At 49.8% G+C, this 14,871-nt stretch overlaps 2 protein-coding genes across 2 annotated transcripts in view; one reads left to right on the plus strand and one right to left on the minus strand.

Moving 5' to 3' along the window:
• LOC147114212 (E3 ubiquitin/ISG15 ligase TRIM25-like) overlaps positions 1-14,871 on the plus strand; it is a 45,987-nt gene that overhangs the window by 13,815 nt on the left and 17,301 nt on the right. The window lies entirely within an intron of this gene.
• The window catches only part of LOC147114213 (E3 ubiquitin/ISG15 ligase TRIM25-like), a 229,947-nt gene continuing 220,731 nt past the window's right edge, over positions 5,656-14,871 (minus strand). The window contains exon 3 of the mRNA XM_085995876.1: positions 5,656-7,125. Within this exon, the coding sequence (XP_085852002.1) occupies positions 6,463-7,125 (663 nt within the window). The 3' untranslated portion in view covers positions 5,656-6,462. The remainder of the gene's footprint in view (positions 7,126-14,871) is intronic.

A 14,871-nucleotide genomic window follows, 5' to 3' on the forward strand; every position in this document is an offset into this window, starting at 1 on the left:
TACCTCCAGCCTTCTAGCCGTTCTATTGGCCAAGTCCACTTCCGTTCTTCCCCGTGAGGGCCTGTTTACTTCGTGCAATTTATTCCATTGTGGCATTTGTTGTGTTTTGAGTTTTGCTTCAATTAAGTTTGTCCCAGTGCCCGGGTGTTACCTGAATGGGGTGCTGGGGGGCTCGGTTTTACTTTGACTTTGACTTTCAGTTTCGGTTCTGCCCTGTAGACAATGTGCTGCAATGTCCAACCATTTACTTAATAAATAGTAAAAGGTACGTTCCGTCTCCTCTATTCATTACTGTTCGGTCAAGATGCAATACTGGCGACGAGGCGGCTGTTGAACTCTCTAGAAGGACGGAGATAAACATGCGAACCTACAGCCGTGATATTGGAAATTGCGACGAGCGGGCCACTCAGCTAGCAACATCAACGGCATTTTGATAGTTGGCTAGTTGCGACGTAGATGGCAGACAGAGTATTGTGCGGGCCAGGCAACTACCGTGAGTGTAGCTACCGTAACTCTGGCCGGAGGAGAAAAAGAATGTTTTTAAAAAAAAAGAAAAAAAGTCTGTGGATCTTAAAGGGACAGTGCACATTAAAACTATGACGACCTTGGGACGTATTGAAGAGTTCTCTGGGGATAAGGACAGTTCATGGGAGGAATACGCAGAAAGACTGGGGTGTTTCTTGGAGGCCAATAATATTGACAAAGAAGAGAAGAAGCGCTCAGTGTTGCTAAGTGTATGCGGAGCTGCTACTTACTCCGTCCTGCGTTCATTGGTGGCTCCTCGTAAACCTAGTGAGGTGGATTATGCTGATTTGATTGAGAAGCTGCAGAAACATTTTAACCCAAAACCCTCAGAGATTGTGCAGCGTTTCCATTTTCACAATTGTAAACAACAACAGAACGTAATTACGCCCAGATTGACAAGGAGGCCCTAGCCATCATATTTGGGGTAAAGAAGTTCAGCCAGTACCTGTTAGGGAGACAGTTCGTCATCTACACAGACCACAAGCCACTCTTGGGGCTCCTGCATCACTCCAAGCCCATGCCCCAGATCATATCACCGCGTATGCTTCGGTGGAGTCTGATGTTGGGGGCCTACAGTTATGAACTTTGCTACAGGCCTGGGAAGATGTTGGCTAATGCTGATGCTCTGAGTCGCTTGTCTTTGAACCGGCCGATGGCTGAGACACCACCACCCCTGGAGGTGCTGCTACTGGAGGAGGTTCCGGAGGCCCCACTCCATGCCCAGTGGATTGGCAGCCTCACACAGAAAGATCCAGTCTTATCATGGGTGCTACGCTGGCTGCTGCATGGCTGGCCCTCCGAGGTCCAGGAGGAGCATTTCAAGCCCTTCGTTCAGAGGCGCCATGAAATGTCTGCACACAAGAACTGCGTGCTCTGGGGAAGCCGTGTGGTGGTTCCTGCCGCCGCAAGAGAGGAGGTGCTGAAAATACTGCATGACTCACACCCTGGGATTGTGCACATGAAGGCGCTGGCGAGAAGCTACGTCTGGTGGCCGGGGTTGGACCGAGACATGGAAGAGGTGGTAAAGAGCTGTGAGACATGTCAGCTGACTCACCATAGCCCATCCAAGGCTCCCCTTCACCCCTGGGAGTGGACCACTCGTAAATGGTCAAGACTCCACATTGACTTTGCAGGGCCATTTCAGGGGAAGGTCTTTCTGATAGTGGTGGATTCTCATTCGAAATGGCTGGAGGTGGCTATCATGAGCTCCATGACATCCAGTGCAGTGATCAACGCGTTGCGTTTGCTGTTTGCCACACATGGGGTCCCCGACGTGCTGGTTTCGGACAATGGAGCAGCCTTCACGTCAGCGGAGTTCAAGGCTTTTGCAGGCAGAAACGGGATCCGCCACGTGACCACAGCGCCCTATCACCCCTCCTCTAACGGGCAGGCAGAGAGGATGGTGCAAACCACAAAAGAGGCACTGGTGAGGATATCGGTGGGGGACTGGCAAACCAGATTGGCCAGGTTCCTGTTATCACAGCATACCACACCAAACTCAGCAACGGGGAAGAGTCCTGCCGAGATGCTGATGGGTCGCCGGCTGGCGACTGCACTGGACCGGCTACACCCGGACTACAGGGATGAGATGCACACAAAGCAACAGGAGCTGGCTAAGAAGCACCAGGGCACCGCCAGGCAGTTCGAGCCGTCAGAGACTGTGTTTGCCCGTTGCTATGCAGAAGGAGACAAATGGATGCCTGCCGTGGTGGAGCAGGCCACGGGTCCCCTGTCGTACAGCATCCGTACACCTGATGGCCAGCTACACAGACGCCACGTAGACCAGCTACAGGGTCGTACTCCGGTGAGAGTAACAGAGACGTCACAGGCTAGGCCATTGTCTCCACCACCTCTGCCAGGCAGTGACGGCCTGCTTCATGCAACAACGACGGAAGCCACATCGACAGAAGGTGTCATGGAGTCATCAGCCACGGAGGAAGGTTTTCCTGCAGCTAGCAGTGGCACCCCGACTATGCCTGTCTAGCGGCGCTCAAGTCGGGTTAGATTCTGTCCCAGACGCCTGGAGGACTAAGGGGTTTTATCTGGGGGAAAGGAGTGTTGTGTTTTGAGTTTTGCTTCAATTAAGTTTGTCCCAGTGCCCGGGTGTTACCTGAAGGGGGTGCTGGGGGGCTCGGTTTTACTTTGACTTTCACTTTCAGTTTCGGTTCTGCCATGTAGACAATGTGCTGCAATGTCCAACCATTTACTTAATAAATAGTAAAGGTACGTTCCGTCTCCTCTATTCATTACTGTTCGGTCAAGATGCAATAGCATTCAAGGCCTGTTCCACCGTCACCCTAGTGGCCCTCCCTGGTGTATCATCCACACTCAACTTGTCATCCCACCATGAGCTCTAGACCAGGCCGGCGAGGGTTCTGCCTGGGAGATGGAAATCACCCAAGGTGAGTCTGAAACTTGAAGGCAAAACATATGATTATTTGCACAAACCAATCCTCTGCAGAGGTAGTTCTTCTCATCACTCAGAGAACACCACTGAGTTGGAGATGCCTGAATTGCCCTAAAGGCTCTACCATCACCACCACTGCTGAGTCCTCATCTATCGGTTTCAGGGTGTTACAGGTACATATGATGTAGTGCTCTGACGCATTTGTAAGGCGTTTGGTTTCCTCGTCCTTACAAGGGTTCTTTGACTCTGGGTTTTACAGGAACAAAATCGTAGATGACACAAAGGTTTAGGTTCAACCCAAAACTGTTAGTTTATAAAAAGCAACAAAACACAGACAAAATCCTGTTGCGATTTGGCTGAAACTTACAATCACCCATCCGGCCGGTCGTTACCGTTGTGGATTGTAGGCCTGGATCGGAGATGACCTGTCCCCGTCCTCCTTTATCTGACTGCAGCTGCCTACACAGCGCAAACCCCTTGTAGAGTCAACTGTTATATACAATCACCCATCCGGCTGGTCGTGGCCGGCGTTGATTGCAGGCTGGGAGCTGGAGATGACCGTCGTCCCTTCCTTCTTACACCTGGCAGTCGCTGTAGTCAGAGCTAGCTTCCGAGAGAGAGAGCTTCCGAGAGAGCTTCTGAGCGAAAGAGAGAGAGAGCTGTGTGTGGTTCCTTCTTACAGTTCTTCCGTCCCGCCTTTTCGAGTCTGGGCCTTCCCCCAACTCTTGTATTCCAATCCACACCCAGTAATCCAAACCACAGGACACGTACAGGGCTGGGGGATGGAAGACAATTCCTTATCTTGTCTCCCCCTCCCTGTGGTACATATTTGATGTGATTTAGTCTTACTGCTGATGTGTTTTGCCCAAGGTTAAAGTGTTTTTCATTGAGGCCAGGAAGTTCATTGTTCCAGCGAAATTGGCATCGTTGTCTTATCCATTGAAGATCCATCGAAACCCATTAAAACAGGAAGGCCTAGAAATTCAGTGGGTTGCGCCAGCCGCTAACGCCATAAAAGGGCTATATTTCTGGCGCTAGCCACTTAGCGCCTGAACGCAGACCGATCTGCGCCGACGCCCAAATTCAGTTGACATTTAGCGCCGGCGCAAAGTGTTTGCGCCCGCTCAGGTGCGCGCGCAGCTTATGACGTCATATCGTCGTGCAACGCTGTTTGTGCGCCCCAAACCGGAAATTCAGTGGCGCCCGCCCAATGTGGGCGTGGCGCTGCTAAGAAGTGTGAGGTGGAACGCAAAAGAGGCCCTGTGGGCCTCGGGGAGCGCAAATTAAAGGGCACTTACACTGACCTATAAAGCCCAGCCATTTTGCTGCAATGACTTTACTGCTTTGGATTTCTGGACAGAGACCAAGGGACAGAGGTTACAGATTTGGGACAACATAGGAGAGGTATTTTTGGCTTCTGGCCAGTGCTTTGACATTTGATTCATTGTGATTTATCTGTTCTCCACTTTATTATGGGGGCTGTATGGGGGGCCAACCCTCAGTTGCAGCATTATGTGCGAAGGGCTCGCAGACGCTGTGAAAGAGGGCCAGCCATGCCTAGACGCAGAGGGGCCATCAGGCGTCGGCAACGTAGGCCTTACCCACTCAGGCAATACCGGCAGCAGGTGTCCTATCTCACCATGACTGCGGCGCATTGTGTGAAGAGGCTGCACTTCAGAAGGGAGGTGGTTGCAGAGATCTGCCAGCTGCTTCACACAGATCTGCGTCCACAGCTGATGTGCAGGACATCTCTCTCGGTGGAAGTGAAGGTCACGGTGGCTCTGAACTTTTATGCAAGCGGCTCCTTCCAAGCCGCTGCTGCGGACATAGCGAACATCTCCCAGTTCGCCGCGCATCGCTGCATCCGGCAGGTCACCGATGCACTTTACGCGAGGAGACACCAATTCATCTCCTTCCCCATGACCCGACAGAGGCAGGAGCAGCGTGCAGTCGGATTTGGCAGGATCGCGGGCTTCCCCATGGTGCAGGGCGCCATTGACTGCACGCATGTGGCTATGCAGGCACCTATCCACAATGCCGAGGATTACCGCAACCGGAAGGGCTACCATTCCCTAAATGTACAGCTGGTGTGTGACCACAGGCAGCGCATCCTAGCTGTCAATGCCCGCTTCCCAGGAAGCAGCCACGATGCATTTATCCTGCGCCAGACTACTGTGGCTGACATGTTCGAGGCACAGCCTCCACCAAGGGGATGGCTTATCGGGGACAAGGGCTACCCTTTGTGTACATGGCTCATGACCCCGCTCCGCGCGCCCAGGACCCCAGCGGAGGAGGCATACAACGAAAGCCATCAAGCCACAAGGAACATCATCGAGCAAACGATAGGCGTCCTCAAGCAACGGTTCCGCTGCCTGGATCGTTCTGGAGGATCTCTTCAGTATTCGCCGGATAGAGTCTCCCAGTTCGTCATCGTGTGCTGCATGCTGCACAACCTGGCTATCCGCAGGACTCAGGCACTGCCACCTGGCATTGCACCACCACCTCAGGAGGACGAGCAGGAGGAGGAGGAGGAGGAGGAGGACCAGCCCAGGAGGGAGCGACAAGGGCCAAGGGCCGTCCGCCGGGGGCTTATTGATCGACACTTCTAGGCCCCCTGTGAGGGAATGGCCTCTGGCAATGAACGCACCTGAGGCAGCCGCTCCGCAAGCCCTCAGCCGGTTAACGCAACAACCACTTCAAACATGACACCTGGACATGCTGAATAAATCAAAAGCTTTATTTCACAAACTCAGGGCCCTTCCCACATGAAACAGAAAAACAGACAAGACCCCCAAAAAACAGTCAAAAACATCTGTCACTCCCAAAACGTGGGGAGGACTAACAAAACTTGCCCATCCAAGAGGCCTTCAACAGCGGCCTTACAAAAATAAGCCCCCCCCGCACAACAGAGACACCCCCATGAAAACAAAAAATGCCTTGATCCTCGGCCTTAACAAAATAATGCCCCCCACAACACAAGCCCCCCAATATAAAAGAAACCGCTCTCAGCACACTCTAATGGGTGTTCCGAGAGGGCGAGTCCTTAGACAGGCTTCTCCGGCCCCTGGCCGACCTGCTGCTCCGCCTCAACCTGGGCCCTGCGGGTGTGGCGAGGCTGGGGGAAGGCTCATGAGGGCCACAAAGTGTGTCGGCAGATGCCCTTGGGGGTCGGCCTAGACGAGGCCTGGCCCAGGAGGGGCCGGCTGCTGACTGCTGCAGCTGTGGCTGGGCAGCATCAGTCTTAGCAGCAGCTCGTCGCACCTTGGCTGGGGGACTGGCAGTGTCGGCAGCACCATTGGGGGCAAGCTGGCTGATGGCAGGTGCGCGCTGCTCGCCAGAGACACTGGCACTCGGCCGGGCTGGCAGTGTAGCAAGCGCAGCAATGTGGGGGAGGCCACACCGCTGTGCTGCAGCAGGGCGGCGGGTGCCATGGTGATGCCTCCGTGCCACAGCGAGTGTGGCAGAAGTGAGTGCCCGAACTGCCCTGGTATGTGCCCGCATCAGCTCTGCCAGTGTGTGGACGGCACCACTCATCTCGCGAGTCGCGTCCTGCGCTGCCGCCAGTTGCTGCACACCCGCGTCCTGCGCTGCCGCGAGTTGCTGCACACCCCTGTCGTGCGCTGCGGCCAGTTGCTGGACACCCCTGTCGTGCGCTGCCGTGAGTTGTTCGAACCCCCTGGCCTGTGATTCCCCGAAAGCCACCACACTCTGAGCCAGGGACTCAATGGCGTGAGGCATCTGTTCGACCACCCCCATGAACTCTTGGTGGCGCCGCTCAGATGCCGCCGACATCTCATCGAGGACGCGCACCTCCTGGGCGAGGACCGTGTCCGGACTGGAGGGCGGACTCTCCCTCCGGGGAGAAGGCCGCTGAGCTGGCTGACCCTTCCCGCGTGCGTCGACCCCACTTGGGCCAGGTTCTGCCCTCCCCTCCAACACCTCCCCCCTCTGGGGAGAAGGCTGGCGTGCTGCCGGACCCTTCCCGCGTGCGTCCACCCTACTGGGACCAGCTTCGGCCCTCCCCTCCAACACCTCCCCCTGGCTCTCCTGCAGGCCAGACGTCTCCCCTCCATTGCCATCCCCTGGCGCGGAGGAGGGTTCCCCCGATGTGCCGCCTTCCTCCTGGTCCTCGACGTCCTCCTCCTCCAAGGGCCTGGCTCTCTGCGCTTCAGGGACCACCTCCTCCTCACCAGCTGAAAGCAGGAAGGCACAAGAGTAGCTTTAGAGTGAGGACAGGCCGTCAGCGAGGGAGGCCTGAGTGGTGCATTATGCGCATTTGTCGGTCAGTGGGAAAGGATGTAGATCTGAAGCGCGAGGGCAACGAGAGAGGTGCAACCGGTCATGTCCTTACCAGTGGGTACCAGTACAGGGTCCGCCTCGCCGATCGCGACAGGGCCAGTCACCCGGCCACGCATGAGTCGTGCCACGCTCTCCTCCAGATCAGTGAGCGCCTGGTACTCGGGACGGCCTCCACCAGTGACAGCCTGGCTCCTTACATTGCTCGCCAGCTTGGCCTGCAAGAGAAAGGACGGCCTCTAAGTACAGTGTGGTGCCCTGTCGCTGTGTGCACTGCCTCCCATGGTGGAATAGCTTGGCCAGTGTGGTGCCCTGTTGCTGTGTGCACTGCCTCCCATGGTGGAATAGCTTGGCCAGTGTGTTAAGTGCAGAAAGTGCTATTGATGAACATGCAAGTGCCATTGCTGCGGGAGGAGGGCTGCCCATTAGGCCTTTGAGGTCCCTTTGCCCATAAGGTGAGGTGCACATGCAAGGATGAGGGGGACACTGGAAAGGGTACTCACCTTCACCATCCGAGTGAGGTCGTTGAACTTCTTGCGGCATTGGTCCGCACTCCTGGGGACATCACAGGTGGATGACACCCTGCGGGCGATTTTGCCCCAGGCTCTCCTGTACTGGCTCCTGGGAGCCTTCCTGCCACTGTCCGGGCACAGGATCTCTCTTCTCTTCTCCACACCATGAATGAGCACACTCAGAGCATGCTCTGAGAAGCGCTGCGCTCGCTCACGGGCCCTCTCCATTGCTCCAGGCGCTATTTTGGCACACCAGTAGTGCTGAGGCCTAGCTGCAGGGCTCCAGTATGCAGGGTGTGGCAGCAGTCAAAGTTGACCCTTCCCCCTTTAAGAGCTGGCCGGCGTCAGGGTGTCTGCTGTCAATCAAAACATGACCGCACCTGCGCTGCGCCCGGCTTCGGCGTTATTAGGCCGCATCGCCGGCTTAGCGCCGGAACACAGCATTTCAACGCCAGTTTCAGCGCTCGGCCAAACTTAGGGCCAACTCTACTGAATTTCGGCGATGTGGCCTACACTTTCCGGCGGGCGCTAACTTTAGCGAGCGCCCGACTTTAGCGCCCCAAAAGTGTCCAGACTGAATTTCTAGGCCGAAGTCTCAATGTCCAAAGTTAAATCACCTATTCACTGTTAAATCACCTATCGAGACGCTCATTGTCCAAAGTAAATGTCTTTTCCAAAGTTAAATTGAAACTCACAGGTGTGTCTGTGCTTCTAGACCCAACTGCACCTCGCCCCTACCACTGGGCCAAACAGGCTTCCAGCATTTTGCTATTGTACTGGGTTTTTTGAAATCTACATTCCTCCCTTTAATGTCTCTTTTTAAACTAGAGACATTACTCTTGACGAATTCTACTCCTTCTTTGCCTTTGGGTGCATTGCCGGTCTCAACCAAACCTTTACATTTCACTTTTATTACATACATACATACATTTCGGTTCAAACACTCTGAACCTCCCGTTTCAATCTTTTAAGTTTCCCCCTTCTTGTCTTCCTTTTTAATTTACATGACAAGATTAATAGATACAACATAATACACAATTGTACAATTACCAACACATGCGATGCGATTCGAATCCAAGGAGGGATCTCAATGTTGAGTCCCACATCCCACCACGGAGGGTTAATCATCTCTTCGATTTCCTCCCTTTCTTTCTCATTCTTTTGCTGTAACACGTAATAATGTTTTAGGGACAAGTAATAGCTTAACCAAATGTTCGGGTAACGGCAGGATATCGTAGCCAAAACGTGATATGTATTCTTGGAGGTTTGGTGAAGTACCGTTAACTGTGATACCGATGTGTTTGTGGTCTGAGATGGGGATTATCCTTTAAATTACTGCGCCCCTCGTTTAACAACCAGGCCCCGTACATGACACACACATCATTTTGGGCAGCCCGATCCAACGCATTTCGGCCCTCCTTTATTAATACATTGATGGTCTGAGCATGAGTCTCCAGCTTAGCTACCATTTCCTTTAGATAAATCATCATCACCTGGTCTTCCTGCAATTCCTGACCCTCAATGTCATTACCCGCCCCCCCAGTATTTTCCTCAGCTGGTCCCTTAGGGTATTTACTTGTAATTGCAACTGCACGTTGTCCATACTGTTGACCAGTGACGTCGCTGCATTAAACACCGTGGCCACATCATTAATCAGTCCCCTTTTTCGTCTCCCCCAGCCCCGTGTGGCTGTTATTTACCAGTATGTATGCTCCCACCTGACTTGTCCCCATAATTCCTCTAGTAGAATTGCCTGAACATTCCTTTTAACAACTTTTCAAACAACTTTTGGCGGGCACCACCGGGGCAACAGTAACTCCATTAAATTAAGAATAACCGACGCTACTTCGTAATATACGGTATGATACATCGGCCCAGAAATTCGGGTCAGGGGCTTCCCACGTGTGCAAGCCCCCGACCTGCACTTACCTACCGCGCCGGCTGTTGAGCTGTGGGCCCGCATGGGATTCCGATCCTGGGCCTCCTCCAACTGCCGGCGCACAGTGCTTGCGTATCCCAGGGACGCAGTTAGTTCGATGCATCCCCTGGGATCACGTGGGCCATGGAGAGCCAATGGTAGCAGGGAATGCTTCATTCATTAGTTTGACAGGAAGACCTGCCAAACCTATAAATACTATAAGCCCCAAAACATCACTAAATCTTCAAATACATTTTTTAAAAATCACATTTTTTAAATAAACTATAAATTACATGAAATAACTATTTTAAACAATACAGTAATTTAAATTTTGAAAAAATTAATTACATTTTCTAACGGGGCTAAAAATAAACTTACCTTTCTTCAAAGTATTTAAAAATAATAAACCTGTGGAAAAAATGTTTTAATTTTAATTAATTCACCACTTACTTTGTAAAAAGCAGGCCTTGCGACTGCTTTTTACATGTCTAACTTCTGGAAACTTACCCTCCCAGGAAAACCTGCAAAAAAAACGTAGGTTAGATGCGCACGCGCTGCCTCTCCTGTGCACGCGTTCGACTTCTGAACCCCTTCTTTCAGGGGAACGGAAGTGTCGGTTTCCCGCGCATGCGCAGTGCATGCATGAAACCGGCACTTCCATTGGGCTTACGGGCGATTACCCCGTGCGTACTCACCCGTGGAGACCCGAATTTCTGGGCCATTATTTTTCCTTTTGGGATCAACACCAGCCCATTTTTAGGCCCGGGTGCTGTTACGGGACATTTGACCTCTGTACCCTGAGTCTTTGGGGCTTTCGGTAGAGGCTTCTTTTTGCTCGCGACCAGTTCGGTCGCATTGAGTGCTTTTGGAGGATCCGGGGTCACGCAAGAGTCAAAACTCTGAGCCCAATTCACTCCTGACCCGGAGTCCTGCCACTGCCATTTGAAAGTAATGGCAACCCCCCCTTTGCAGTTGTGCCCCGACCCGACCATGAACACATAAACTCCTTGCTCCTTCTTCCACCTTTTATCCCAACACAATTTTACCCCTTCCTTAGTTCCCATGGTCCGTCTGTTTGAATTATTATCCAACTTTTCCCATTCCGTGGATGCATTATTTTTACCTTTGTCTGTTTTCCGCAACCACCACCACCATCCCATGGGGGTGCTCCCTTACATTCCAGACAAACCCGTCTACCCTCTTTCACCCGTACCCTCTGAAATGAAGAGTAGATTGCCTTTCTAAAGCTAGGCTTTATTAACCTTAAAAAACCAGCAGCACATCTTCAACACCCAGTCTCAACCAAAGCTGTAGAGAACTGAATTTAAGATGGCCACCACAGATCACATGACATCAACTACCAATGAGTTTACAGCATATATCTCAAGGCAGGAAAACAGGCAACCAATTACAATGCTTCTTATAAAACAAGAATAATCACCACATTCACCCCTCCTTTTAAAACATACTTCAACCTAGGTAGCCTTTACAATTTACAATTAGTTATTTATGACGAAAACAATACATGTATAATATTTCAACAATTTTAAAATATTACTATCAAATTATTTTAAAAGTCCATTTTTAATCGGTCGACCGGATATCTTGTTCGTGTCGACCTTCTTAACCTTGGTGAAATTCCTTGCCCTCCCACGCCAGGAGACACAGAAATATCTTCTGCAGGGAGGCTATCAATATCCCGATTATCAACGGTTTCCGGATTGGAAATCCCATTAGAAGGTAAACTGGGAGGGTCATGAACATCCATCGAGGGCTGACTAATAGAATTGTAATTGTCTGCAATAGGATTGGAAATATTCGTAGTATCTGTGACGACATCAACATTATCTGAATTATGACTATTGTTAATATCCTCAGAAGAGGGCTGGCCACCACAAGGAGCCAAGTCTTTAACTGAAACAATACTTTCTTTCCCATCTTGGAATCGAATGTGAGCATATTGGGAATTTGCCTCCAACAGCTCCACCTCCTCCACTAAAGGATCATACTTTGACAGTCTAACATGGCGTCGGAGCAGCACAGGTCCCTGCATAGTAAGCCATGAAGGTACCGAATATCCCGTAGTGGATCTCCGCGGATAGTTGAAGAGCCTTTCATGGGGGGTCACATTAGTAGCCGTTGAAAGCAATGATCTAATGGAATGCAGGGCATCAGGCAATACCATTTCCCACTGTGTATTCTTAAGGTTCCGGGATGTCAAAGCCAACATAACTGCCTTCCAGATCACCCCATTGTATCGTTCGCACTGTCCATTACCCTGGGGATTATATGGGGTAGTTCTGCTAGTAGAAATTCCCCGACTCTGGAGGTATTCCTTCAACTGGGAAGACATAAAAGAACTTCCCTGATCCGAATGGATATACGCAGGCATCCCAAAGATGACAAAAAGTTGAGTCAGACATTTGATAACTGTAGCAGCTGATACATCTGCGCAAGGAAAAGCAAAAGGGAACCTTGAAAACTCATCCACAACAGTAAATATATATTGATTCTGAGTCGTTGAAGGAAGCGGCCCCTTAAAATCAATGCTCAGACGTTCAAAGGGAGAAGTAGCCTTTATAAGATGAGCTCGTTGAGGCTTAAAGGAATTTGGTTTACACCGAGCACAGACAGAGCATGATGAAGTCATCCACTTGACGTCTTCAACTGAAAAGGGCAAATTCTTACTGCGTACGAAGTGTATCATCCTCGTAACACCAGGATGGCACAAAGCATTATGAAGATTAATAAGCGTATCTCCGTGAATCACAGAACAATAAGCCCTCGACAGCGCATCAGCGGCAACATTATCCTTCCCCGGACGATAAACTATATCAAAATGGTAGCATGCCAACTCAATCCTCCACCTCATTATTTTATCATTCTTAATCTTTCCAAAATGTTTGACATCAAACATGAAGGACACAGATTTTTGGTCAGTTACCAACGTAAAATGTCGCCCCGATAAATAATGTCTCCATTTACGCAGTGCTTCTACTATTGTGTACGCCTCTTTCTCTATTGATGAGTGTCTTTTCTCACTATTGTTCAAAGTACATGAGAAAAAGGCCACAGGTCTTCCATTTTGGTTCAGAGTAGCCCCAATTGCAAAATTGGAAGCGTCCGTCTCAATCACAAAGGGAACCTGCTCATCAATAGAATGCACAACTGCTCCAAGGATATCCTTTTTAAGATTATCAAAACACATCCTGGCCTCCCATGATAGAGGATATGTCGTAACCCGAATAAGGGGCCGGATCTTCTGCGAGAAGTTTGCAATCCAATTAGAATAATAAGAAAACAGTCCAACAACTCGTTGCAAAGCCTTAGAATTAGTAGGACAAGGTAAATCAATCAGTGGTCGCAGGCGTTCTGGATCTGGTTTAATCTTGTTTCCCGAGATAATATACCCCAGTAAATTTACCTCGGTGGTTGAAAAGATACACTTCTCTTTATTGAAAGTTAAGCCAACTTTTTCCGCAGCTTGAAGGAATCTTTCTAAATTAAAATCATGCTCCACCCTTGATTTGCCACACACCGTGATGTCATCTAAATATGAAAAGGTGTCAGAGAGAGAGTTATCACTTATAAAAGCATCCATTGCCCGTTGAAAACAGGCGACACCGTTAGTAACACCAAATGGTACTCGGCAAAACTGATACAGCTTTCCGCCAGCCTCAAAGGCCGTATATGGTTGGTCCCTCTTAACGATAGGAATCTGATGATAAGCACTCTTTAGGTCAATAGTGCTAAAAACCTTATATTGAGATACTTTACTGATAAGCTCATCAATCTTAGGCAAGGGGTACGCATCTAATTGAGTATACCTGTTAATAGTTTGAGAGTAGTCTATCACCATTCGTTTCTTATGTCTCTCATTAGTGGTGACAACTACCTGTGCCCGCCAGGGCGAAAAACTAGGTTCAATGATTCCTTCCGAAAAAAGATGTTGAACTTCAGAATTAATAAATTCTTTATCCTGACTGCTATACCTTCTTGACTTGGTAGCAATTGGCTTACAATCCGGCATCAAATTGGAAAAAAGTGATAATGGAGAAATAGATAAAGAAGTTAATCCACAAATAGACAAAGGTGGCTTAGTTCCTCCAAAAGAAAGACTGAGAGACTCGTGTAATTGAAGCACATCATGACCAATCAAAATATCCGCACAAAGATTAGGCAGAACAGATAGGCGTATATCAGTATACGTATTACCTAGAAGAATTAATTTCACAAGGCAACAACCAGCTACTTGTGAGGTGAGAGTCGTCTGAGCCATACACACCTGATAGGTAACAGGCGAAATCTTCAAATGCTTCTCCTTCGCAAACTGAAGACTTATAAAGCTCTCAGTACTGCCCGTATCTATAAGGACCTTCACTTCTAACCCATTAACTTGGGCCATAACTATAGCTTTATTTAGACCATGGGCACAGGCAGCAGAAACTGATGCAATAAATGCCCTATCTAAAGGCTGAATGGTCGCAGAGGAGGCAACCGATTTATAAACACGTGCATAATGACCTCTCTTGCCGCATTTACTACACACAGCCTCCCAAGCAGGACACTTCAGACGGGGGTGCCGGGCGTTCCCGCAAAAATAACACTTCTGAATCCTAGAGGCAACAGCTGCCGAAGTAGAAACTGTTTCGGAATCTGGTAAACCACTCCTATTAAGTCCATATAACTCCTTTTCATCCGGAACTGCCAAAACCACGGTCGCAGGCCGATTAAAAAGAGCATAAGAATCCGAGCTTCTCTGAGCTAAATCCAATGTAGAGGCTTGCTCAAAAGCACTCTTGAGATCCAAAGTCTTATTTTCTAATAACCGCTGACGAATTGATCTAGACAGTAATCCATTAATAAATGCATCCCGTACCGACTCTTCCTTATATTCTTCTGCCGACACGGCCTTATAATTACAGTTAGCACCAAGGCGCCGGAGTGCTTGTAAATAAGCATCCAAAGATTCTCCCGCCTGCTGCCTATGGGCAGATAGAAGGTGACGTGCAAATACCTCATTTTTGGGTTTAACAAAAAAAATTTCCAATGTAGCAATAGCCAATTAATAAGTTTCACAGTCCAAAATATACTTGTACACATCCGGAGCAATGTAGTTGATTAGTATATCCAACTTTAGAGATTGCTGATCCAACACACCCAAAAGGTTTTTAAATGTACGATACCAATGTTTCCATTTATCATCCACTCCT

Source organism: Somniosus microcephalus, chromosome 8, assembly GCF_052327205.1.
Source record: "Somniosus microcephalus isolate GS21.2 chromosome 8, FLI_Smic_1.0, whole genome shotgun sequence".
In the NCBI taxonomy this organism is placed as follows: Eukaryota; Metazoa; Chordata; class Chondrichthyes; order Squaliformes; family Somniosidae; genus Somniosus; species Somniosus microcephalus.